The 27,738-nt window shown below is 41.8% G+C and overlaps 1 protein-coding gene across 1 annotated transcript in view; it reads right to left on the bottom strand.

Moving 5' to 3' along the window:
* LOC149305756 (lysophosphatidylcholine acyltransferase 2-like) overlaps positions 1–27,031 on the bottom strand; it is a 39,588-nt gene extending 12,557 nt beyond the window's left edge. The window contains exons 1-11 of the mRNA XM_089539690.1: positions 26,917–27,031; positions 15,910–16,049; positions 13,767–13,984; positions 12,757–12,869; positions 11,195–11,255; positions 9,743–9,801; positions 8,630–8,664; positions 4,046–4,100; positions 1,698–1,780; positions 1,209–1,334; positions 58–211 (exon numbers count right to left, since the gene is read on the bottom strand). Of these exons, the coding sequence (XP_089395816.1) occupies positions 58–211; positions 1,209–1,334; positions 1,698–1,780; positions 4,046–4,100; positions 8,630–8,664; positions 9,743–9,801; positions 11,195–11,255; positions 12,757–12,869; positions 13,767–13,984; positions 15,910–16,049; positions 26,917–27,021 (1,149 nt within the window). The 5' untranslated portion in view covers positions 27,022–27,031. The remainder of the gene's footprint in view (positions 1–57; positions 212–1,208; positions 1,335–1,697; positions 1,781–4,045; positions 4,101–8,629; positions 8,665–9,742; positions 9,802–11,194; positions 11,256–12,756; positions 12,870–13,766; positions 13,985–15,909; positions 16,050–26,916) is intronic.
* Positions 27,032–27,738: the final 707 nt, after the last annotated feature.

The raw sequence follows: 27,738 nt of genomic DNA, 5'->3' as shown, positions 1-27,738 counted from the left end.
CTTCTGGAAACAATTATAATGGCGCTTTCATTTCAAGCAGGGAAAGGGGGCACTTACTCTGTCGAAAAGGGCAAACAGCTCATGGAGAAGGTCAGAGACTGGCAGCTTCAAGTAGTTGGCAAACTCCTCGATTCCAATCCTGCCGCCTTTAGAGGCATTGGCAATGGCAGCAAACTGATCCAACTGCTCTCTGATATTGTCCCATTTCAGACTATTAAAAAAGGATAGGGTAAACAGTCACAACCATTTTAATCCCATTTGATATAGAATCATAGAGTCTTGAGTTGGAAGGGACCATAAATACCATCTAGTCTAACCCCCTTACGTTCAGGAACACATAATTAAAGCACTCCTACAAATGCCTAGCCAACCAGTTTTTAAAGACCTCCAAAGAGTCTACGTCCCCCCCTCCAACTCTAATGTTTAGACAGAATCCTTTTCCTCCCCTTCCATTCCCTCAAATCACATTTTCCTAGGCCATAACCATCTGAATTAACTTAGCTGCTGCTTTCAACAGTGTGTTTCAGATTTTGCCATGTCTGTATATTTCAAAATCTGTTTTCATTTTGTTTCAAAATCTGTTTTGTTGAATTTTGAAATTTTGTAAGCCGTCCTAACACACTTGCAAGATGAGGACAGCACAGAATAATGTTAACAGACCAAAGCCATCACAGATCTAATGGAGAATACAGACATACACTGCATTACTTTTTTTTACACTTGCAAAGGATCTCAGGTCCCCCACCCAGCATACTCTTTAAGTGAACTGGACTGCAGTTCCCACCATCTCTAGCCCAGTACTGGACAGTCTGGGAATGATGGGAGATGCATCCACTCAGAGTGTACATCAGGATGGAGAAACCTGCCAGATACCCCTGGTCCATTAAGCTCAATATTGCATGCTCCATACAGAGCCTAAAAGCAAATAATTACAAGTAATGGAGTTATGTGTAACTTTTTACTTTTCAAAGTAACCAGCCTGTGCTCACATTTCATTGGAAAAGTAACTTGTGTGGTGTTGGTGATGTTTACCCTCAAGTTGTTTCTGACATACAGCGACCTCCTTCTGGTCAGTGTTTCTACTGTGATTGAAAGCATTTGTGCATTTACTTGGAAACTATCCCCTACTCAGATACGTCATTAGAAGGAGAAACATTCGGCATATGACCATCATCACATCTGCCATCACAGCAAGGCAAGCCACTTACTTCAGCTTCTTGCTGATTTTCGTGAATTCTACCAAGCCGGCTTCCATAGGCAATGTCAACCGCCCTGCAGAGATCATCAACCTGCAGTCTTCATACGTATGGTCTGTAACAGGTACACCCAAAGCACTGCAGTTTCAAAGACATACAGAGACATATGCTGCTAGTGAAAGAAAAGACAGGCTTATTTTTTGGATGCTTTCAAAGAAACAGCCATGTTAGTCCCTTGCACATAACAAGAAGGAAGGGGAGGTGGAAAAAAAGAAATGTAACAGCCTCTTTAAGACCGGCTGGTTTTTATCTTAGTGTGAGCTTTAGAGGCTCTACAAATGGGTGGTGATGGAAGTCTGTGTGGTACCCACTGGCCACCACACATTTGACAGAGATGCCATGGGAATGCTGAAGCAGATTGTGCCCAATGTATTTTAAGTCCCACAAATAATTTTACAAACGCGTGGGCCCACTCCCACCCAAACAAGTGCCAACCCTCACCTTGCCATTTTGCTACGGACTCTGTTGGCAAATAGTATCGGATCTTTCTTCTCTTCCTCGGTTGGAACGTGGACAGGGAGAAACTGGAGAGGAAAACGACAAATGTTTTTAGCGAGCTGGAGCAACCCAGAGACATTCAAGAACAGAGTATTTGGACACACTGTGGACAGGATGAAAGCTTGTTGCTGTTTGTTAAACATGCAGGATTTTGGGCTATCTCGGCTCAAGTATTTATGAACTCTGGCCTTTGGCACCTGCTTGACTAAGGTGTGACAATTTGCAGTCACTTCATTTGCAAAAGAAGAAATGAGGCAAGATCTTCAGTGAGAAATTCGATGCTGAGTGCATTTTTGTTTTGCTTAAATAATAAAAGTAACAGTGCCTCAGCCATTCAGTTTAGCTGCGTGATTCTCAGTTAAGGCAATTTGAATTATTCCTCTAGGCTATGGAGGGTATCTTTGTTCTAGAGATAAACAGAGGCCATAAAATATTAGTTTTATAGTTCACATCACTAACTGCAAGAAGAGGTAGGGAGAGAAAGCCAGCTGTTATATAGCCCTTCGTCTTTGGGAATTGGTCAGGACTGGTTTGCTTGTCTGTCAGGGGCAACCAAGTTGAACTATTTCACTCAAAAGTCCTATAAGGTCCCTTTGCATACTGATTTTCCAGACTAATAGGGCTATATCTTTGAATTCTCTAAAGAAGAGCAAAAATAACAACATTTCCAACCCCCCCCCCCTTCCTTTTTCAGGGATGAGAAGAATAAAAAGATACAATTCCATCTCTTCTGGTTAGCAACCACTTGGTGTGTTATCTCAATGGTACTCCAGTGGCAGCAGCAGAAAAATGCAGCACCAGATACAGTGGCTGTTAAACTTATCAGCCAGGGATGTTCAACATTTTAGCCACTTGATGGCACCACATGCTTAAAAGTAAAGGAAACCTTTTGAAAAGGATTTCTAAGAGAAAGGCTATCCTCTACATCTGAAAAAATGGATTGAAATCCATGACAGCTCAGGCTAAAACAACATCAGTTAATCCTAACGCTGCTACTAGATTCCTCCCCTCCGTTTATTTATCTCAGAAGAGTAATATTAATGTGTTTCACTTGTGGAGCAAGGACTCTTTATGAACAATATAAGGATGAGAACAAGCACACAAAGAAAAACAAAATTATGACAGAATGTGTATTGAGTTATTGATTTCTACACAGAGAAAGATCTTCATGAGGACTTAAAATCAGGGAGTTTTTTAAAGCATGCAAACAGAAAGGTAATGTTAGAACCATGTAGACCTTGAGATGCCATGGAAGAGGGAAGGGTTAATGTTGTGGTGGTGATTTGCCATCAAGTTGGCTTTAACGTATGGTGATCTTATGAGAGACCCGCAAGAATTCGAGTCACCAACAGCCCTGCTCGGGTCTTAAAAACTCAGGGCCATGGCTTCCTTGCTTGAATCAACCCATCCGCAATGTTGTCTTCTGCTTTCCCACTTCCTAAATTGAGCATTAGTGTTAAGTTTTGTCTTGTGTAGGTCCTAGGCTTACTCAGAATGGGAAAAAACTATGAAACTCCACTTCCAACTCAGAATGGCCTCCATCCTGTGTCAAATACACAGGCTCCTTTGCAAGTGGAGGACAGGATGTAACCGGTTAGTTTACTGATAATGTTAAAGATAATATTAGATGATGATTTTTTTTAGTTTTTGAAAAATGAAACCAATAGAAGTCAAACTGGGTAGCTTACTTAGTGTTTGGAGCAGCTGAACTTTCAATTAATTCTTGATAGTCTTTTGTTTTTGTAATGGATTGACTACCACTCTCACCTTCTTACAGGATTGGCACTTGTTGGAGTGCACTTTTTCTTGTTAAATACCTTCAAGTCAACCACAGACCATGACAATCCTATTCTAGGGTTTTCTTCGCAGGGTTTCTGCAGGAGGTGTGCCACTGACTCCCTCTAAGTCTGAGAGAGTGTGACTTGCCAATGGCTGAAAGGGGATGAATAAGGAGTTCAACCTTGGTCTTCTGAAGTCCTAGACCAACACTCAAACCACTACACTTTATTCTCTCTCAATCCACAACGAGATTGGGCTTTGCAATTGAGACTCTATTCTCAACTACAGTACACATTTTGAAGAATGAATTCATTATATAAACTATATCACTCTTCTTGATCTAATGGGTGTACTTCAATCTACTGTAATTTGGATTACCAACAGGATTCAGACCTAAATCAGCATATACTAAAACATTTCTAAAGTAAGTCAGGTTAAGTCAGTTTACTACTACTGTACGTCAGTTTAATAGTCAGTTTAAGGTTTAACAGCATGATTTCTCAGGTACCTACCTCCACTTCAACCTTTGTAACAAGCTGGGAGAGAGTAAGGACTAATGCCTCTGTGCTGGAAAAGATTTTTAATAAGGTTGGTATTAAGCAAATGTTTATTAAAATCAACCAGTTGGGTTGCATCTAAGTATCCTGTCTCACACATCAATCTAAATTTTAAGGGTTACATGTAATAATAACCATTTCTTACCCTGATGCCTTTTACATCCATCTCTTAAGCAACCTTTACAACAACCTTGCAAAGTAGGCTCTTTACTATTTTCTCCAATCAACAGATGGGTGCGTGTGTGTGCATGCGGGCTAAAAGAGAAGTGTTAGGTTTAAAATCACTTCAAATCATGGCTGTGAAGTGAAAACAGAGCCATCTCCAAGTAATACTCATTGTCACCCATAAAAAGGAGGAAGGGGGGGGGGAAAGGAAGAGGAAGGAAACATGGCAGCACTTTTAAGACTGTTTTTTATTTTTGTATGAACTTTCGTGGATATAAACACACTTCTTTAGATGCATCCAAAAAAGAAGATTCGGATCCACAAAAGCTCATGTGAAAATAAAAACCAGTTAGCCTTAAAGGTGCTGCCACATTTCCTTTTCTCTGCTCTCCCTTCCTTCCTCCTTTTTTATGCTGAAAGAGCAACCTACTGATATGTAGAACGTTAGTTTGGGGCTCTATTTCCTCCCTGTTTCTTCTTCAAGTGGCTGTTGCCCCTCACTTTGTCTAGAAACATGCAAAGGTTCATAATGCTAGGCATGCAATTCTTTATTGATTTCATTCTTGAAGGAAGCTGTGACTCATGAGGGTGTAGCCACGCTGCAGAATTAAAACACATACTTTAAGTGCCATGACTCTGCCCTACAAAATTGTAGGATTTGTAGTTTGGTGATTCACACGATCTCTCTGACAGACCAGACTGGATAAATCACCAAACTAAAAATCCCAGGATTTGTGGCAGTTGGGGGTCAAACTGTTTTTATTTCTGCAGTGTGACTACACCCACATTTTAAGCAATTTTCTTCTTGTTGCAAGAAATTCGCAGTTTGAGTTATTCTGTGCAAATTTCACTTTTTTAAAACAACAACAACAACAACAACATTTTCTGTGTATGAAACAGCATTTTCTATATAGAAAAAAGATATTTACCTCATGTAAAGCACTATTTTCTGTGCATAAAATGCTGGTTTCTATGCCAAAAAGATGTGAATTTTGTGCAGAATATGTCCAGAATTGCAAAGTGTCTTGCCAATCTAGTAAACTCATCGGGGCTTACTAATATTTGAGGAACACATTCTTTAATATATATGTTCAAATATTCTTCCTATTCTTACTTCTAGCATACAACCATAATCACTGAATGCAGCTCTAGGTACTTTGTCACCTAAGTTATGATTTCTCTGCTGACCTATCTCTGTATAAACATCCAGAAACCATTATATGTAAAAGGTTCTTCTTGTGTAACTAGCAAGTCCCAACATATTTATTTTACTTCAATAGACATATGCTCAGGGCCAATATTTATTCCGCCAATATAAATAACCAAATACTTTCCTACAGTGTCATCACACACCTCCCTAACATTTTCGACATATTGGGGAAATTATCTTCTGCAGTGGGAACCCTTCCATATATATTCATGGAGATGTCCTGTGAGATTTACAACATTGACCTTCCAAGCTTCTAAAATGACACAGGGAGACTCCTAAAGTAGACAATGCTCCTCTGTCAGCCAACTTTCCTGCGAAGTTCACCTTCACCAACCAGCAAAAAGGTGATGTGAAAGGCTGCGGAGTTAACTTTTCACTGTAATCTTTTGACCTAATATTACTGGAAAGAGGGGAACCACACCTGAACATGGAAGGGCCAGACGTGGTCCACCAACCACATGATTCCCACCCGTACCTTGTGCAATCGTAGTCCAAAGAACAGAGAGCACAGAATTGGCTTAAACTGAGACTGCACAATGTTCACATTGGTTACTGGATAAAATGAGCTTCAAGAGTGGTTTTGAACAAACACTGGCCCTATACATAGGCCCTATACAGACAGGTCAAAATAAAGCTGCTTTCAGTCACTTTGGAGGTATGCTGTTTAAATGATACATGCGTCCTAAGAGTCCAAAAGCCATGCCAAAGCCACGATCCAGTCCTAAGGGCTGGAGGACAGCTTTGGCACAGCTTCCGGACTCTTAGGATGCATGCATCATTTAAACAGCATACCTCCAAAGTGACCCAAAGCAGCTTTATTTTGGCAGTCTGTATGGAGCCACTACGAACCTTCAATGAGACTTAAGCAACTTTGATCTGCTTTGTTTTCTGCTCCCACCGCAACCACCACCACCACTACAAAAGCTTCACAAAGAAATTCTTATATTGCTACCAAATCTTCTGCTACTTCCTACTCCATAACACTTACTCAACAAAGACTGGAGAAACAGAATTGGCTAAAGGCATAGGTATATTCTTATCTGGAAGGGCAATGGTAAAAAAGGTGAGTGCATCCTCCTTCAGCTTAGGTGAATCAGCCCAATTTTAAAGTGACTATCCCTAAGAGTTTTCCAGAGAGGGAGGAAGATGTTATACATCTGAAATTGGGCCTGATGTACCAAGTGTGAATAAGGATGCACTTACATTTGTGAGCCCTCTTCTTTCCAAATAACCTAGCTGTGTCCTCTGGATAGGTCCTGAATCTAGGCTACACTCATCCCAAAGAGTGAAGGGACACTAAATGTAGCAGTGTTGACTGACCACATTTTGAAGCCAGACCAGTTGTATAAGTCACCATTTTAAGTAGCATCTAAAGTCAAGAAGCCCATTTTCTGCTCCTGAGAACTTTGGGGGTGGGGAGACATATGGACTACTAAGGAACCCCAAAAGAAAAACCAAGATAGGAAATGAATATGAGGCCTAGAGCCCGAAGTGACTTTACTATAGTGTGATGGTAAAGGGTAGTCCCTTGCCATGAATGTCTAGTCATAAGTGAATGTAGGAGATGATACTCATCTCTGCTTCTAAGCCGAAGAGCCAGCATTGTCCAAGGACTGCTCTGGCATGACTGCACCAAATGCTCTTACCTTTCCACTGAGAAGTGGTACCTATTTATCTACTTGCATTTGCATGCTTTCAAACTGCTAGGTTGGCAGAAGCTGGGACTAGTGATAGTTGCTCACCCCATCATGCAGCACTCCAGCCTCAAACTGCCAACATTCCAATCTTCCGATCATCAGAACTGGCGTCTTAACCACTAAGCCACCACTTATTGTAGAAATGCTTATTTTGTGGCTGTATGAGCTATTTTCTTGCGTAGTGAGCAAAAGAAGAAGTATACTTCTACACTTCTCCATTCTGCTTCATACTGGCTTATTTTGGCAAATGTGTCCCAGGAGGGGAGTAAGGTTTTTTCAAAGTCTATTTGCCGTTTGGGATTTACTTTTGCAAAAATTTTGTGCAAAAATATTTTTCGTGCAAAAAAAGTTGTGCAAATTGTGTACACAGACATGAACTGTGAAGATTATCGTGAGTTCAAAATCCTCCTCTTCAGTGTTATTTGACACTCAAAAAACAGATCTGACTGCCTTAGCTGTTTTTAGAAAAGACACCACAAAGAGGAAGGAATCAGAAAGTCATGCAAAAGGATCAAAAATCTATGGCGGAAGTTTTGTAAACTCACCGTGAACTGACAAGAGACGATGCTGTTTCTACATTGTGTTTTCCTAACACAATAGACTCCCCTGCCCCACATTCCATTTATGGTACAGAAAAGCTTTTTTTGTCATGTAATTTCTTAGTACAACACCTACAGCTTTTCGGGAAATGGCTTTTTGCATCTTCAGAGAGATTACAAAACATTTTCATCTGCCTGTAACTCAAAGTGATAGTTGTAGAAATGGATACCTCTACCAGCTGATAAAATTCCCCCAGGACCCATAGAAAGTAAAACAGAATTTGGGGCGGCCTGTAGGCGCTCCTTTCCCCGCTGGATCGGGGCCTCAGCTGCCAGAACGGCAGCCTCTGGGGCCCTGATCCGCCGCTTTCCAGGAGACGGGGAAGCGGCAAAAGGCTGCTTCCCCGCGGCCTGGAAAGGGGTGTCCTTGGGGCTTCATGCCCCAAGGACACCCGCCAGTGGTGGGGAGGAGGAGAAAGGGGCCACTCAGCCCCTTCCTGCCTTGCGTCGCTGGTGCAGCCATCTAAAGGCTGCACCAGCGACGCAAATCATGGAAGGAGCTCGGTTTTGGAGCTCCTTCTAGCACCGCGGAAAGGGCGCTCTATGTGCCCTCGCATGGCGCAAAGACGTCACATCCACGCCACCCTGTTTGGAGGCAGTGCGTTTGTGACGTCGTAATGGTGGCCCCCATGTGGAACGGGCACCACCATTTTGTACGTCCTGGGGACGTATTAGGGTTAGGTGCATGTGTAAGGCACGCACTTTCCCTAAGCCTAGTATGTCCCCAGGATGTACTTTACGCCTGTCTGTAACAGGCTTAAGAGTGCAAACTAGAAGGTGCTTGGAATAAAACAGTCCAACCTAACAACTAATGATATTAACAGCTACCTGTGAAAAATAAATCGGTCATGATGGTGGTGGCACTTACAAGCTGTAGCCTTGCCAAGTCCATGTGACTGTGTCCTGAATTGTAAAAAGAAAAAAGCAAGTATTTGCTACAGTAAAAAATACACAATTACAACTAGCTGAGGCAGAGAAGTGGATGGTCAATAATTAGCAAAACGTCTGTTACTGGCAGGCTCTGTGTGGCTACAGAGGTTGGCTGTTGCAAAGATACTATAAGGTGCAATGCAGAGGCTACACAATCTCCATCTGAGGAGGTTCAGCTGTGAAGTAGCTACTGCAGAAGGAGTATACAGGGATTTCCCGTATTTTGATGGCTTGCTTTCCAATGATCCACTCTTTCAACACTGTTAAATTATTACCAGAATCCATTTACTGACATGTGGCTCACTCCTTCTATAAATATTAGCACAAATATAAGTATGAATACCCATACAGTGCTGTACTATATGTATAAGAGAACATCACAAACTATTTCTACCATGTATACATTACAGATTCAGTGAAAAGATGGTGGCACTTTGCAAGATGCTTTTCTGACCACACACAGCATTTTTTCCCCAACTTGATACCAGATTTTCCTTCACTCAGTGTACTGTAGGCTGTAGAGGTCATTTGTGGTGTTGCCATGTGCTTATAATACCTGTGGCTGTTGTATACTTTCAAGTCATTTCCGACTTACGGCAACCCCAAGGCACACCTATCATGGAGTTTCCTTGGCAAGATTTGTCAGAGGATGTTTGCCATTCCCTTTCCCTAAGGCTGAGAGAATGTGACTTGCCCAAGGTCACCCAGTGGGTTTCATGGCTGAGTGGGGAATTGAACCCTGGTCTCCAGAGTCACAGTCCAACACTCAAACCACTATGCACACTGGCTCTTACATATAATATACCATCCTGTATTCCCATTTTTATTTGTGTTTATACAGTAATATAATATAATGCAAAACAATGCAGATGCCACATCTCAACAATTTCTGCTTTTTGCTCTGGTCCCTAACCTTATTGAAAGGCACAATGCTTTTCAGCTCTATTGAGTGAAACAGACAAGGCCAGAGATGGGGTAAAGTGGGGAGATGAATGTTAAAACAAAGGCTTGATTGATTTTTAAAGAGGGAGGAAACAAAATACCAACTTACCAGTTTGTTTGGGTACCGAATAAGCACAGGCTGAACAGAAACGCCAGGAATAAATGCCCCTGGAAAGACAACGTATGTGGTAATGCAGTGTAGAAAATGACTGTAGTAGGTATGCAAAGAATACAAATGTTCTCATCCTCAATGGGAAGGGGTGTCTCAACACATCAGGACACCCCAAATAGACATTGGTCACCTGCCATGAAGATTGTTCTTTTGCTAAAGTGGGGGGGGGGGGGAGGGGGTTCTGAACAAGAGACTCCACTGTATTGTGCAGAAACCAGTGGGGTTTTTTTTACATTTTTCTGTGCAAATATGTTTCCTTTTGCATAGACAAAATTGTCTCAACAAGTTCCAAAGTGTGAAAAATCATAGCAAAACCCCCCACTCCTCTTGGAATCACTTCTGCCAAAGAGAAAACTTTTGAAATCCTTTATCTTTGCATGGGAGAACAAAATAACTAGCCCACATTGCAGACAGAGGTTTTATGGGGTGCGTGGGTTGAACTAAGGATGATTAAGAATAATTATATAGAACATCCTGACCTAGGCACCCTGAAGGCACCAGATTCCATCTGGTCTTGGAAGCTAAGCAGGGTCTGGCCTGAGTAGTACTTGGATAGTACAGCCAACAAATACTAGGTGTCCCTGGCTATACTTGAGAGGAAGGAACTGGCAAAACCACCTCTGAGTATTCCTTCACTTAAAAAATCTTATGAAATTAATGGGGTTATCCTAAGTTTACAGCTGAAATGATGGCACATACATACACAAATATTACTCTGAGGGTGTCATTTGGTGCACATTAAGAGAAAACACATCAACTTGGCTTATCCAAGTGAGATTTGTCCAGTTAGTCCAGACACCACTATTTTGGAAGGGTATCTCCAGGTGGAAGGAACTTAAAATTGGAAATGTGAAGGATTGAATCTGGACCTTTTGCAGTCAAAGTATGTGCCCAGCCGCTGAGCTACGTTAAAACATGAGTAACAGAGAGAAGGCTGGGACACAACACTTATCCCTGATGTACTAAGTCTTCCATACATTTTGTTGTTCATATCTAAGCCCTCAACAGCAGTCTCAAGTGGACAATCCAACAGACCGGGATTATCATCTTAATACAAACTAGGCTTAAATGAGCAATATCATTGGGACACAAATGAGCAATATCATTGGGACATTTTGTACTTGCATAAATGTTATCTCCCTGCTGGGCAAGATTGAGGAATGTTCTTTGCACCATTCTCTCTTCTTTTTCATATTCCAGGACTTTTTTTTTTTTACTAAGCGTATGTGATATAGAGGGCTTTATGGCATGTTTTTCTATCTACAAAAATCTTTTTGTGATTTTTTTTTGTGAGCAAGTTTATCACATTATATACACAACCACATGCACCCACCTCCACCCCATCTCTCACTTTTTCAGCAGCAAGTCACCTGTCAAAGCCTTCCTCACCTTGTTTAAAAGTGATCAGACACGAACGGTTTGTACATGTACCTTCTGGAAAAATCAGTATCTGGTAGACAAGGAAAAAAAAAGCAAGAAATGCACATGTAGGTTATATAGTCAATTTCATTGTTCCACAGATTTGACAATACAGTGAGCCTACGTCATACGTGTGCACACTATAAGCAGCTTTCATCTTATGCTGAAAGCTACTCACCATAAAAGGCAGTGGTGCGCGCCAGGTGTACAAGCCCCATTGTTTTAAATGAGGGTTGAGCATTCATGGAATTTCCCTTACATGTGTGTGTGTGTGTGTGTATGTGTGTCCAGAACGGATCTCCTGCATAAAGGAAGGGTGCCCTGTACTTTCCAAAACACTAGATAGATTGAGTCCAGGCTACCAGAAAGACCGTATGTCTTCCCGATTGCCTGCACTCTGAAATCTTTGTACAGTCGGACCTTCTTATACATGGATTTTTTTATACACGGATTCAAGCATCCACGGTTTGAAAATGTTCAAAGTATAAATTTCAAATATCAAACCTTGATTTTCCAAACGGGGAGGGCCAACCATACTGTTCTTAAGTTATGCTTTTGAATTAATGCTTTACATCGTTTTAATTCTACAGGCAGTTTAGCATTATTTTAATCCTAACAACTGCAAGTTTTTCACTGTATGCAGTTTTACTTGTCTTTCTTATTATTCTGTAAACTGCCTTGGGTCCCACTCTTGGGGAAAAGGAAGGTGATAAGTAAAATGACTGATTGACGAAGCTTCAGAAAAATTATCTTTCTGTACAGTGTCTGAGAGAGAAACTCAAAGGAACAGCGGATGTGAAGACAGACATTGTAAGAATAAAGCAGTTTGACATTACAGTACTTTCATTTCCGTGGCTCAATGATATGGAATGCTAGGATTAGTATTTTTTTTTTGGCACACCTCACTGACAAGAGGCTCAATAGTGAAAGGGGAAAAGGTCAACTTTACTTCCTCTTCTTCTCCAGACAAACCCCAAATTTCCCCATGTTTCTTGTTGTCATCAGCATTTTGCATGTTACTTGAGTAACTGGGTTAAAAATGCATGGGATCAGACTGTAAGTCTCACTGAAGCTGTAAGGCTCTACCCTTTGTGAACCCTTGGAGACTTACATGCTTCTCTCATTTGTACTCTGCATTTATTATTTATTTGTTCATTTACAGTCCCCCCCCTCCATATTCGCGGGGGTTAGGGGACCAGGACCTCCACGAACGTGGGGAAACCACGAAGACTTGCCCCCCCCCCCCGACGGCAGCTATTTCCAGGGGGGGGGCCAAGTCCCCAGCTGTGAGGGGCTGGGGAACAGGAGCGTTCCTTTTCTCCACCTGTCCCACTTCCAGAAGAGATCACAAATGTGCACCGAAGGAGCTCCCCGTTTTCAGAAATGCTCCAGAGCCCCAGTCTGCCTTGATCAGGCCTTGTTTGATTTGATTCTATTCATTGCAACACTGGACTAATGGGAGAAGGATCCAGGAAAGCATCAAACGTTGCAGATGTGAACAATGAGTTACGTACATATTGTACAGACTGTACCTGGGGCCACTGGCCTCCTGAAGTTGCTCGTCTAGTTATTTCAGTTATTGTGTTCTTCCGAGAATCAGGGTCGACGCGGGATACCACGACAGGCTGGAGCGAACTGAGGAACCCTGTTTAAGAACACATGCCTAAGTAATTAGATACAATGACAACGTATTCTGGCCATTGTCAGTTGATATTAATGATACACAACTTCACTTATTTTGCTCTTGCATGGAATAATGATTAATTACAGAAAGTAATCCTGTCTCCACACCAAAGGAGAGTACTGCACTGGAATTTCGGAGGACATCTTTTGTTACCCCTTTTTTTCATTCTGAAACTTTAAAAAACTCTTAAGAACTTTCTAGGGGGAAAAACCTTTTTTGTTTTGCACATTTTGTAATTTTGGCCTCCAAATCATGCAGAAAAGCCATCAGACCGACTGTTCAACAACTACCCCCCATCCCTACCACCACCCGCAGAATCTCCATTTTCCTCTGCAGTGCCTTCAAAATGGTGACAAGAAGAGATACAATGCCATTTACTGTTGCCATTTTGAGAAGGACTACAAAGGGAAATGTGAAGTACTGTGGGCCCTCCACATTTGCTGGGGTTAGGGGCACTAGATGACCGTGAAAGTGGAAAAATGCACATCAAAAACCACCAACTTTTTACCTGACGGAACACCCGTGGTCAACATCTATGGTCAACATCTTCCAGAAGATGACTCATGTTGGCGAGCCTACAAATGCCTAGAAAAGTGTTTTCTCTGGGAATCTTCAGGTCCTCCAGTGCAACTCTATGGTCAATTTCTGCAAGAGTTACACTGGAGGATCTAGAAATTCCTAGAAAGAACATAATAAATCTGCAAATAATCAAAGCCGCAAATGTGGAGGGCCTTTCCATGCAAGAATGTGCCCCTTAGTAGGGGCTCAGAGACATGGATCTCTGTGTCCCATGCAGTTACCATCCTGGGTCTTATAGATTCACCAACTTATCTTCCTTTTAGATATAGAGATACTTACTGCCAAGAAAGAGAGACGAAAGGTTCTCTTGCCTAGATACTATTGATGGCAAGCCTGCCGTGATGGAGACGATGCCATCGAAGAAACTTGAATGAGGTGCTGCAGCGAGGATCGGTGCCTCCTTAGGACTGGCCACTTTCCCCTTCACTTTGACCCGGAAGCCCATCACAAAGTAGAGGACATGGCCAAAGAAGGTGATGGCAGAATAGGACAGCTTCCTTGGAAAAGGAAAACAAACCAAACAAACCAAACAAAAACAATCACAAGACTAGAACGAGGTGGGGAACTGTGAAGTGGGGGACTGTTCCCTCACCCCATGAACACCACATGGGCCATACTATCATTCCCAGAAAGACTGGAAGGTATGTTACATCCCTTGTATCAAAAAATACGGTGTGTCCACACCATACTTGGACTTGCTGTATGTGGATTTAAACTTACACACACAGGAACACACCGCCATAGCAAATAAAGGGATTTAATCTTACGCGGTTTTTCCCATTCACGGGGGCGGAGGTTCCAGAATGGATCCCCCGTGTATAGGATTGGGCCACTGTATGGCATATTATTTTTGTGGTGGGATGTAGCAGGCTCAGCAAATAGAGGAGGATAGCGGGAGTTAACGTGTTTATGTGGGCATTTTGGGTGGTTTGTGACTGGAAAAAATGCTTTTTAAAAAATCTGAGAGTATCTGGGGACTTTGGAGCTCTCCTGTGGGGCTTTAAGAACTGCAAATTGGAGCCCCATGGACAACACATGGCCCACAAGCCAAGCTTTTGGGCTGAACTAAATGGGACTTGCTTGCTGGTACATGTATCTAAGATTGCAGCCTTAGGCCTGTAATACTATGAAGGGTTCTTATTCTATAGTTTGCAAAATGATAGCCTCCAAACACCAATGTGTAATTCCAAAAATAAGTATTGCTGAACATTACAGCATATGATGTCATATAATTGCAATCCAAATAACCATTAAAAGATTATTAAAATTATACATAAAACAACTACCTTCACTGCTGTTTTTAACAAGATAAATGGTTCATTTAAGACAAGGAACTTCTTTTCAACGTGAGAATCAAATTCAGTTGGGCCCTCAGGGTTTCCCAGGGACAGCATTCCAAAGACCAAAGGTAAAAAGAGTAGAACCCAAAATACCTGTATGTTTTAGCTTAATGCTCATACCGCCAGTAATAAAGCCTTTGGAGAGGAGCTGCAATTTTTTAGACTGGGAGGCAAGATGAGAAACCGCCATACCAAGCAATAAGACAAAAGAAAGTGGGGCCATTCACACCACATTGTTCTAGCACTATGATTCCACATTAACTGGCATAGTTCTATCCTGCAAAATTTTGGGATCTGCAGTTTAGGTAAGAGTGCTTGGAATTCTTAGACAAAGAAATCTAGTGTCCTACCAAACTAGTGGATTCCAAGGGCATGCCAATTAAACTGGTTTCCGCCCATCCTCACCACAACCTGTCTACACAATGCAAGGGCAAATTAAGTGTGGACTGTCTTCATGACACAAATCCAGTTCCACACTGAATCTGCCTTATCCCTCTCTTCTGCCGGTGTAAAAAATCCTCACCTTTTGCTCAGGATTTTGATGGAAAATCTGGGGCAATTCATAGCAATGCCAGACAGCTGTCTTCACACATATCCTATTGTGCTCACTGATGTGGCTACCACAAGTCAATAACTTTGAGATCACGAGGCACCCAGCAATGTGATCTATGCTTAGCACCTTATTTCTGATCTCAGAGGAAACAACTCGTGCCAGTGGCGGTGGCACCACACAATACATGTGTGTAGACAGCCACCTGGCATCACTATGGAGTGATGAAGTAATAGGGGGAAATCCAGGGCAGCTTTGGGGCCAGAATACTCCAGGAACAGCCCAGAATATTCTGGCAGGTGTAGACAAGACTCAGGATCCCATAAGATGTTACTATGGCAGTTAAAGTGAAACTATAATGCTATAATCATGTAGTGTGAATGGATCCAATGTGATGGAGTAAGAAGTATGGGCATCTGGGCAAATCTAGAGGACCAGATCAGGAATCCGGGAAGGCTAAGCATGTTTCTCACTCCTGTATTTAAAAAAAAATCAGTCTGTTATGTTTAAGCATTTTGAAAAGCTGTGTTACCTTTTCCATCCCAAAAGTGGCATTGTCCCCTTCTCTGGGATGTCGAAAGTTGCCAAAAATGCAAATGGCCAAGCCATTAGGAAAATTACGAACATGCATATGACCCGCAATGGGAGCAGAAAAAGTCCAAAGACGAAAGCCTAAAAGGGGGGGGGGGAGGAAAGGTAATGTTAAGAAGTCACTTGGGTTAATACTATAGTTCAATGGCACATTTCAGAAACATTTCAAATGAATCGTTTTTTGTGGGTTTTTCAGGCTATGTGGCCATGTTCTAGAAGAGTTTTGTCCTGACGTTTCGCCAGCATCTGTGGCTGGCATCTTCAGAGAATGCTGGCATGGAAAGAAACTCTTCTGTGCTGTGAACCGCTGTGATCTTTGGAATAGCGGTATATAAATAAAATATTATTATTATTATTATTATTATTATTATTATTATTATTATATTCTAGAACATGGCCACATAGCCCGAAAAAACCCACAAAAAACTATGGATGCCGGCCATGAAATAAAAGGCCAGAAGCATTACGACTGCATCATTCATGGCTTTTATCTTGTTGTCTTCCAGACATCTCTCATTTCCCAGAGATCCCAGCCAGCATAGTCAGGCTTTTGGAATTTAAAATACAAAATATCTAGGCAACTAGAGGTGCAAATCTACTTTCTTAACCATCTAGCAATCTCAAACCCTCCAGCTGTCCATATTTTGTAGTGACAGTCTTGATCAGGCCTCTGCCATCCCATTTTCCCAGGTGCTTTTAAAATATCCTGGGAAATATCATAGAATCATAGAGTTGGAAGAGACCACGCGGGTCATCCAGTCCAACCCCCTGCCATGCAGGAAATCCAAATCAAAGCATCCCCAACAGATGGCCATCCAGCCTCTGCTTAAAGACCTCCAAGGAAGGAGACTCCACTACACTCCGAGGAAAAAGTGTGTTCCACTGCTGGACAGCCCTTACTGTCAGAAAATTCCTCCTAATGTTGAGCTGGAATCTCTTTTCCTGGAGCTTGCATCCATTGTTCCGGGTCCTGTTCTCTGGAGCAGCAGAAAACAAGCTTGCTCCCTCCTCAATATGACATCCTTTCAAATATTTAAACAGGGCTATCATATCACCTCTTAACCTTCTCTTCTCCAAGCTAAACATCCCCAGCTCCCTGAGTCGTTCCTCATAGGGCAAGGTTTCCAGACCTTTCACCATTTTAGTCGCCCTATTTGTTCTCAGTTTATTTCAATTGCTCCAAAGTATAAAAGTAGTTTGCACTTGATTCACTCAACAGAGGAAAGAGAAGAGGAGGGTGGGATCTTTACCTCTTCAGCAGACTCAAACAAAAGCAAACTGCTACAACCTCTACTAACCTATGTGTGCTTCTTCATTAATATTTTCCCTTTTGACCATGCTCAGACCATTGCTTGGCCACACGTTTTCTGGTTTTCCTCTGTGAATTGCTGGTGGGTATGCAATATGCAATAGATTATTTTTATCATTATTATTATTTTAAAAAAACACCCTTTTCCCAGGCCAGGACTCAAAGCAACTTACAATAGTTAAAAAAAAAGATTTTAAAAAATTTATCATATAAAAGGTAATGGGAGGTAGGGCATTCCAGAGTCTGGGAACAGCCACGTCCAAATAAACAGAGATTCCCCAACTACTTCCACTGGCTTCTCCATAAGCAGACATTAAGCAACTATTCTCAGCTTTAAGAACCAGCAAAAGGAAGTGGTCAGATGGCTCTCATAATCTCTATCTGGTACACAGAGCCATGTCTTCACCCATGCTGTTTCAAGAGGAGCTACAATGACATACCCTCCAACTGTCCAAATTTGGCAGGGACAGTCCTGGTCAATTCTCTGCCATCCCAATTTTTCATTGCTTTTAAAATGTCCCAGCTTCTTTCCCCTCCTCTCACTTCCCCCTTGTCCTCAGCTTATTTCCACTGTTGCCAACTGAATTCAAAGTGCCGACATTGTTTACATTCAATTAATTCAGCAGGGGATGAGAGGAAAGGAGGTGAAATCTTCCCCTTCCCAATAGGCTTGGGCAAAAGCAAACTGCTGCATGTTCTCCTAGCTTGTGTGTGTCTTTCCTTTTTAATAACATTTTCTGTCTTTACCACACTCAGATGTTAATTGGCCACATTTGTCCCAATCTATGAAACTTTCATCCGTGAAATATTGGAAGGTATGAAATGAAGATCATGTCTATGGTTCTGCTATGCCTTATGCTAGAACTTGACCAAGTTACTTATTGGCCTATATTTCTTCTTACCATCATATTACCTCAAGATGCTATGACTCCCAATAGAGCCCAGTTACACATTCAATAGCACACAACAAATACTGAGTAACCAAATAACAAACATGTATTACCGTGTGAACTAGACTAAGATCCTGTGCAACCAAGTCCCAGTTTATAACAGCACTGCAGAATTTGCACTTTGGCTTTCCTTTCTATTCTGCCCATATCTCTTTATTCTAAGGGAAATAGCTTTCTGCTTATCTAATCTATTGATCTGCTGCCAAAAAACAGAGAAAGTTATTTCTTGGCCAGCAATATTTGACTAGATACCAGCCCCAGTGAAGGAGATGTGTTTAATATGAGGGAGTAGGAAGGTACATTTAGTGTAAATATTTGAATTATTCAAACTAACACAGTGACATGCTTTGTTGCATAACTGGTTTTGGAAACCACAACTGCTACAAGGAAAGAATTTATATTTAAGATTGTAAAAAAATTACGCTGATAGGCCTAGCTAGCATTGTGCAACAAAATACTGACTCTTCTTCATTTAGTACTCATTCCTTCAATTTATTATTTATTCAGTTATATCCCATCTAATACCAGGACTCAAGGCAGCTTGCAAAGGCTACAATAAACACAGTTAAAAATCAAAGGCGGCATCCACACTGCCGAAATAATCCAGTTTGACACTGCTTTAGCTGCCATGGCTCAATGCTATAGAATTTTGGGAACTGTAGTTTTGTGAGTCATTTAGCCTTCTCTGACAGGGAGCTCTGATGCCACAACAAACTACAGTTCCCAAAATTCCATAGCATTGAGCCACAGCAGTTAAAGTGGTGTCAAACTGGATTATTTCTGCAGCATGGATGCAGCCCCAGTCATCTATCCTTTCTCACACAAATGGGATTCATGGCAGCTTGCAACACAAAAATATTAACGCAACTGAAACATGACTCACAGCATTAAAAAAATTAAAGGATACCTTTAACATGGCACAGAGGAAAAAATGCAACAATGCACATGGAGGATAGAACCCTGCTGGTCCCCAACAGTTGACAGTTTAAGAAACATAGCCCTAGATGTTGTTGGATTGGACTTCCCAACAGCCAAACCAATATGGCCATCAGTGAGGGACTGTAGGAGATACAGCCCGACAGCATCTGGAGAGTCAAAAGTTTCCCTCCTCTCCTCTAAATGCTGTTCATCCCTGAGAAGACACTGTTAGCAAAAGGGGTGGTGGCATACTGTTGTTTGTTTGTTTCTGAAGAGATGGGTCTGGTTGCCATTGTAATCTTCCTACAATGTCCACAAAAATAGCACCACTCTGGAATGCTTGTGAGCACCTAGGACACAGAGTATTGCCAAGCGCTGTTGCAGCTGTCTCCAAGCACTGTCAATGGTTGTCATGTGCCAAGGAAGACCCACCATCTATAAGCACTTTGCCCAACTTCTTGAAGCCGGTGCTGGCCCTGTCCATGGTAAATTCAAATCACTTGGATACAAACTGACTTGGGAGAAGGAACAATGGTCTCAAACATCTCTAGGTAATGCTAGAAGAGACACCTTCCTGAAAATCCTGGAGAACCATTGCCAGTAAGTACAGACCAGAGGCAGAATACAACTGGTTCTCCAGATGTTTTGGGCAACAAACCTAAAAATTCCTTCCGGTTATGTTTCTCAACCTCTGCTCTTCTAGATGTTTTGGTCTTCAGCTCCCTATCAGCTCAGACAGCATGGCCAATAGTCAAGAGATTCTGGGAGTTGTAACCACAAACATCTGGAGAACCAAGCATCCCATTATCATTGGCCATGCTGGGTGGATTTCCTGGGTGCTGTAGGTCAAACATCTACAGCACCAAAAATTCTTCACCATTTGTGTAGACAACATTAAGCTAACGTTAGTCAGATTAGTGGTTTTAGCATAAGGCAGTTTACTGGTTTAACATCTAGGTTCTCAGGGCTGGGCAGGTCATGGTCCTTGTGATGTAGTTGGTCTCAAGTTCTTCCACCACCAGTCTTAACCACTGGCTATACTGGCTATGGATAATAGGAGTTGAAGTCCAACAATATCTGGATGGTCAACAGTTCCTCGCCCTTGATTTAAGCTACCAAATTCCCAATTAACTGAATCTCTGCTTTCTTTTGTTTCATGGGGCTGACACTTTGGTAACTGAAGCAAAACGCCAAGCAAAGTTAGGCGAAATGAAGAGACCATGTGGAAAAACTAGAAGAAAACGAAAGGATCTGCAAACAAGGGATTAAAGTATGCATGAACAAATTAATTTTCTGGACTATAGTTCCCAGAATCCCCCAGCCAACAATCCCAGTGATACAGCTGGCTGGACATTTCTGAGACCTGTAGTTCAAACCAGTCTCTATGTTCTGAGCTCCCATCAAAGGTGTGGGAGACACTGAAGCTTGGCTGCTAAATTTGCTTGCCTGAAAAAGCAGCAGCAAATATTTCTTAGAAAGCTGAAAATGTTGTCCGACTGTCAAAGAGGTGTAGAAGGGCAAGACCATGCACAGATGTGGCAGGCTGGATCTTGTACGCCAGATCAGATAACACACCAATTAGCATCCTCTTAAGTTGCAATTTTCATTGTAGGTTACCTGCAGGTAAAGCAGTAGCTTCCCATCGCCAAAGATGACTTTCCTCATTCTGATGTTTATGGAACAGAAGAAGCTTACTAGGGAAGTTATGTCCTTCCTCTGTGGTTTTTAAACAAAGAATTCAGCGGACACCCATAAAACAAGCTTCAAACATGCGGGGAGGGGGAGGAACAGAGGTCAAAAAAGTGGAGGCTACCCTCAAGTTGAGGTCATCTCTGGCAAAAAGCAAGGTCCATTTCCTCTCAGTACAAACCCCAACTTTTCAGTAGTATCACTTCACAAAGTTCAGCAAGAGTTAGCCACAACCTTTTTGGAACGGGAAGGGTAACTTCCTTCTTTGCTTGGCCGCTGTTGTGTCTTTTCATCATCATTACTTTGAGCAAGCATGGACTTCTCCCACTGCAAGGGCAACAGCATCCTCAGGTCAGGGTGCTCTAGTACTTCATTGTGTGCTGTATGCCTTCAAGTTGTTTCCAACTTATGGCAAACCTACCATAAGCATACCATGGAATCATGAGGTTTTCTTGACAACAATTGTTCAGAGGAGTTTGCCCCTGCCTTTCCCTGAGACTGAGAACATGCAGCTTGCCCAAAATCACCTAGTGGGTTTTATGACAAAGCGGGAACCAAACCCTGGTCTCCAGAGTCATATCAATATGCCACACTGGCTCTTACATCCTCGAACTACCAATCTCAGGTTTCCATAAGATGGTGCCAGACTATCCCTAGTCAGATTATTCTAGTCCTAAACAGGTGTCCTATAAAAATGGCGTTGGGTCTTTCCACTAGAGGCAGAGAACCTTGGGCCCCTGGACCAAATCTGATCCTCCTGGTATCCAAATTTGGCCCAATGGAGTTCCTTAGAAAAACATGCCCCCTTACGAATGAAGGGGTTCCCACTTCCACAGATTTCTCCCACCCACCCTGCACTATAAAAGATTGACACTCCTCTCTTATTAGTACTAAGAGTTCATTAGTACTTAGTTCATTATTAGTACTAAGAGCTTTTAGTCTAAATTATGCTGGTATTTTGTTGCCTTATCTTTCAGTTTTTAGCCCTAACCAACACTGGAATGTGGCTTCCAATAACAGAAGGGATTTGGCCCTAGAGTTGAAAGAGGTCTGCCACCATGGCCCTACAATAACCCAACTTGGTATTGAACTTAACTAGTCACCATAGGAGATCAGGAATTCCATGGCAGGAAGGGAATGCATTGGTCTGGAAGGATGAAACTCTGTCTACTAGTCCACCTTGTCTTTGTGTTACTGGAGAGGATTCATATGTCCTTTCTGTTGCCACTAGCCAAGAAACGCAAGGAACTTCTGAGAATCCTACAGCCACAGGCCATGCTGGTGGAAGGAATTAGAGTAACACACAAACACACTTACATACACTTTCGGATCAGCCTCTGTACAGCTGTGGTCTGAAACCATTTGCAGACTGTGCTAAATCTGGAGAAGAAAGAGGCAAGAAACTGTTGGCCTATTGCTCAGGAAAGGTTTTCTGGTTGCATTTTCATGCCATCAAACTGTCCCCATTTGGCAAGGGCAGTCTCCAGCAACCCTCCGTCTTCCTAGGTTTTCAGATACCTTTAAAATGTAATTGTTTCTCTCTCCTCCTCCCACTTTTACCCTAAATTCTCAGCTCACTTTTATTTCCTACAAACTGAGTTCAAAGTGCAAATGTAGTTTGCATGCAATTTACTTAGCAGGAGAGAGAGGGGAGGAATCTTACCCTTCCCAGTAGGCTTAGGCAAAAACAAACTGCTGCCACATCTCCTACTTTGTGTGTCCTTCCTCATTAATAACCTTTGCCATCTTGACTACAGTCTGATGTTGCTTGGCCACACGTGTCCCAGTTTTCATATGTGAAATGTTGGTGTCCTTTTTTAAACGGTTAAATCAGGGGTAACTAACTTTTTTCTCCCAAATGTGAAAGAATGGTATACGGTTTCTTGTGAGTTTAGAATATTATGGAATCAGCAACACAGAACTGCCTGGAAACAATAAATATTGATTTACTTCCTCAGAATTTCAGGTTATACCTGCTCCATGTCAAAATACAGTTAAGTAACCCTGGAGTCACAGAGAAAAACAAGACTGTAATCATTGGCTGAAAACCAAAGGCCACATAAAAGAAAAATAAACACTGGCACGTTGAATGGCCTTTTCGACTACTAGGTACAAGAACCAGGAACAACTGTAGCAGTCACCCAAATATCAGTGGTTCTGAATATGCTTTTCCCATTGAGAACTCCTTTCTTTGTGCTAAGGAATAAGATACATTGCTGCATGATTTGAAAGCACACTCAGAAGCAAGAACCTGAAGACTATGTTAATAGTCTACTTAGACGGTGAAAATATTATTCCAGTAGAAAGTGTGTTGAATCTTTGTCATTCACATGCATTTCGAATGCACCTGAAATGCTTCCAAAAAGACCACTTAACCCGGGATAATCTATCTTGGGTTTCCCCCTGAGTATTCCTAAAAGATTCGGATTCTTGGTTGTGTGAATAACCGATACAAACAGACCCGGGATAAAACTCTGCATGCCTTGAACGTGCTTCGAAAACATTCGCAGCATCTACTCCATCTTTATTCGCAGTGCTGACAAGTGTGAGCAACAGAATTTGCAGTGATGCGGTTCTGATTAATAAAACAGCATGAACAACAAAACTGGAATGTGTGACTGAGATTATCCACATAGTCATGCTAAAAGAAACAATGAATGAACAACCCCTTAAAGGGTTATTAGGGCTTTCACAATGTGAGAGCAAAAGGGTTGCCTGCACAGGCCAAATTTTCCCCTTTTCACTAATAAACAAACTGAAGCTCAGGGAAAACCTTGCATTCTGGGCAGGCAAGATTATTAGTAACAATCCTGGCATTGTTTTTCAAGGAGTGGAGGGCATTGATTATCATTATAAATTTTCCCAACTTGCAAATAGAGATTGTGTCTCCCTTATCTGAAATACTTGTTTTGTTTTGCAAATGCCATTCATATACATATACATGTGCATACGTAAACATTTGCAAAAACAGATACAGGTTGAATTTCCCTTATCCAAAACACATGGGACCAGAGGTGTTTCTGAATTCTGGATTATTATTATTATTATTATTATTATTATTATTATTGAAATTTCTGTATTTCCACGTACGTACATCATCTTGGAGGTGGAATTCAAGTCTCAACACCAAAATTGATTTATGTTTCATACACTGTGTCTGAAGGTAATTTTCAATCTCCAGTTTTCAGTCTGGCAATTCTGGAGATTATCACACAAGGGCCATTTCCATTACAACCGCGTTATTGGAAGGTAACAGAACAATAGCACTACAGCGACAGATATTTTCACACGTCACGCTATATTCACAATACAAAAACAGAAGAGAAACGCAATTGCATTCCACATACATCCATTCTTGCATCATTAATATACTGTTACTAAATGTATTGCGCATGCACCGTTTCAGCCGCTGCTGTGCATATGTGAAATTCATGATTCTGTCCCAAACAGAACAAAATAAAATTGATGTATTTTACAACCTTATTTTCATATAGGTTCAAACAAAATCGGGTCCTACACCTCAAAGTAAGAGAAAAAATCCACTCCAAAAAGGATCGTAGAGCAATGAGAATGAATTGCCTGTACCGAAATGCACTGTGAAAAGGTCCAAGATTGTTCTGTGATCATGCAAATGAAACGTTATTGACTTCCACTTCATTGGCAAGCTATTAATGGAAGTTTAGCATTAATAAGATCTTCCAGGAGCATTCCACTTTATTCACAGGAGAAGTACAGATTAAGGGAGAACATTAAGAGGAACTTCCTGACAGTAAGGGCTGTTCGACAGTGGAACAAACTTCCTCAGAGTGTAGTGGAATCTCCTTCTTTAGAGGTTTTTAAACAGAGGCTGGATTGCCATCTGTTGGGGATGCTTTGACTGAGAGTTCCTGGATGGCAGAATGGGGTTGGACTGGATGGCCCTTGGGGTCTCTTCCAACTCTAGGATTCTATGATTCTTGTGAAAATCTTTGCGTAACAATGGCGGGAGCATTCCGTTTCTCTCCCATTTCTTATCCCCATGTAATAATCTCCTCTATTTCAAGGAGAACCCAGAAGCCCCCATTCCAGGATCCATCCAAACTCTTTCATTCTGCCTACATATATACACGCAGCCACATACAAGAGGCGAGGAACAGAGAACAAGGGGTGCAAAGGTCTCAAACGCATTCCCCTCAAATGAACCTATTCTTAGGATGTTACATTTCCTGTGCCTACTTCACCTTCCAGGCAGTGGGAGCGGCAACCTGGCATGTGATCATGCAAGGAATGCTAACAGAATGAAATTCCTTGCCTTCCTCATTCAATATGTGAAACCAGATTCTTTCCATGTAACCTGGGTGGTTTAATTTGATTTGATTTTTCCTTAGGCAAAAGGCAAAGGGATGCCACTGGGTGTCAAAACATGGCAACATAGGGCCCTTAATCTGTAATCTTGTACTCATCTTTAACGAGTTTCGTTTTGCAAATGCAACTTGCATCTATATATTACACGTATACGTGTCTATACCATATAAATATGTATATGCATAATGTTTGTAACAATTGGTATAATGACTGAAGACAACAGGTAGGGACTTTAATCTGCAGTCTGAGCTCAGATTTAAACAGGAGGGTTTGTTTTTGGTTTGCAAATGTAGCTTATCAACACAGATGTATATGTTTGCAAAAAATTGTCGTAACGATCGAATACAACAGATAAGGTCTTTGAACTGCAATCTGAGGTCAGTTTTAAATCGGAGGGCTTGGTTTTGTTTTGCAAATATGATTTATACATAAAAATTGGTGTAGTGATAGAAGACAACAGGTAGGGTCTTAAATCTGAGCCCAGCTTTAAACAAGAGGTTTGATTTTGCAAAAGTACCTTGTGTGTGTGTGTGTGTGTGTGTATACATACATTATATATATATACACACACATATATATATATATATATACACACACACACACACACACACACACATATATATATACACACGTATATGTTTGCAAACATTAGTATAAAGACTGAAGAAAACAGATAGGGACTTCCACCAACAATCTGAGTTCAGCTTTAAATGAGAGGGATTTTGTCCCCCCCCCTCCCAAAAAAATGCAGTGTTGTTGTTGTGGTTGGATTTAACACAAACAAGCATGTGTTTGCAAAACTGACATAATGAATGCATTTCCCCTTCCTCCCCTTTGTCTCCCTGGCCTTCCAGAAGGTTATTTAGTTGCAAATTCAGTATTGTTGTTAGGTGAAAAAACAAAAACCCAAAACCATATTATTTGCAAAACAGGTATCAATATGCATCTCATAATTTGAGAGCATCTCACCTTCTTCTCCTCCCTTCATTTCCCACTTTCCCTGGACTTCCAGGTAGGTTATTTGCGAAGGCACTGTTGCTGGATTACAACAAAACCTTATCCTGTCATATTTGAGCTCATCTTCCCTCACAATATTGTCTCTGATGGATTATTTATTTGCAAATGTTGTTGCTGGGTCAAAACCAAACCCAAATGTGTGCAAAAAGTAGTGGCAAAATGCATTTCATAGCTGAGTCCATCTCACCTTCCCCTCCCTCACTTTCCCTGGACATCCAGCAGGTTATTTATTTGCAAATGCAAATGTTGTTGTTACAGTAAAAAAAAAAAAAAAAAAAAAAAAAAAAACAACTATGTGTTTGGAAAACAAGTGCCATTATCTATCTCAAATTTGAGTGCATCTCTTTCCCTGGACATCCAGTAGGTTATATATTTGCACATACAAATGTGGTTGTTACAGTAAAACTAAAAACTATGTGGTTAGAAAACAAGTGCCAATATCTATCTCAAACCTGAGTGCATCTAGCAGGTTATTTATCTGCAAATTGCAAATGTTGTTGCTGGGTCAAAACAAAACCATGCATTTTGCAAAAAAGAGTGCAAAGATGCATTTGATCTCTGAGTGCATCCCACCTTCCTCCCTGAGCTTCCCTGGCCCCTCTGGTTTTGCAAAGGGTGGCCCTGCTCGCCTTGACCCCTATTGCACCCCCCTCCAAGGGCTTGTTTACAGCCACTGGTCATACCCCCACCCCCCACCCCTATAACCCTTCCTCCCCTTTACCTTGCACTTGGCTTTTGCATCCAGCTGGGTCTCTTGCACAAAAGGGTTGAGCACCAAAGGAGAGGCGAGGGACTCCTGCCTGGGCAAAGGAAAGGTCCTCTGCATTGGTTGCAAAGAAGGCATCGCGGTGGAGAAAGGAGCAGGAGGAGGAAGAGGAGACTCGCCTGCAGCTGCTCCAGTGCAAAGAGGCATTGCTTGCAAAGCCAGAGAACTGTCCGGGCTCCTCCCTGCTGCCTCTAGGGCGCCTGCGCAGCAGCTGTCCACTCCCTGGGTGCTGGACCTGGGAGGGGTCACTCAGGGTGACCAGAGGCCATCATCCCTGCTGCAAAGGAAGACAGGGCTCCTCAGCATGTTAAGGCATGCAAGGGGAAGAACAAATGTACCAGGGCATCATTGCAAAAGCGAAAAGCTAAAGAACAACAAAGCCAAACTCACATGATTGTGAATTCATACTGCTTAGTCCTGCTGCAAATGGCATTCCTCCTGGACAGAAGGATGACGTGTAGGACGTGTCTTGGAAACTGATCATCACTCTGAGGATAAGGCACTGCAACATGTAGGACATGCAAGGGAAAACAATGTTGCAAAAGCTAAAAGCTAAAACCCACCCCCCCACACACAAACCAATACTCATATGAATGTGAATCCATACTACATTAGTCCTGGTACAAATGGCATTCCTCGTGGACATGCCTTGGAAACTGGTCACCCTGAGGACAAGGCACCTAATATGTAGGACATGCAAGGAGTGGGAAAATGTAGTAGGGCACTGCAAAAGCTAAAAGCACTCATATAAATGATGCATAATATTTAAAAATAATA

The sequence above is a fragment of the Sceloporus occidentalis genome, unplaced genomic scaffold (genome assembly GCF_023333645.1).
Source record: "Sceloporus occidentalis isolate IW3139 unplaced genomic scaffold, rSceOcc1.0.p SCAF_10, whole genome shotgun sequence".
Lineage (NCBI taxonomy): Eukaryota > Metazoa > Chordata > Lepidosauria > Squamata > Phrynosomatidae > Sceloporus > Sceloporus occidentalis.
The sequence above is the reverse complement of the archived record's forward strand: the minus strand, read 5'-3'. Positions and strand labels throughout refer to the sequence as shown.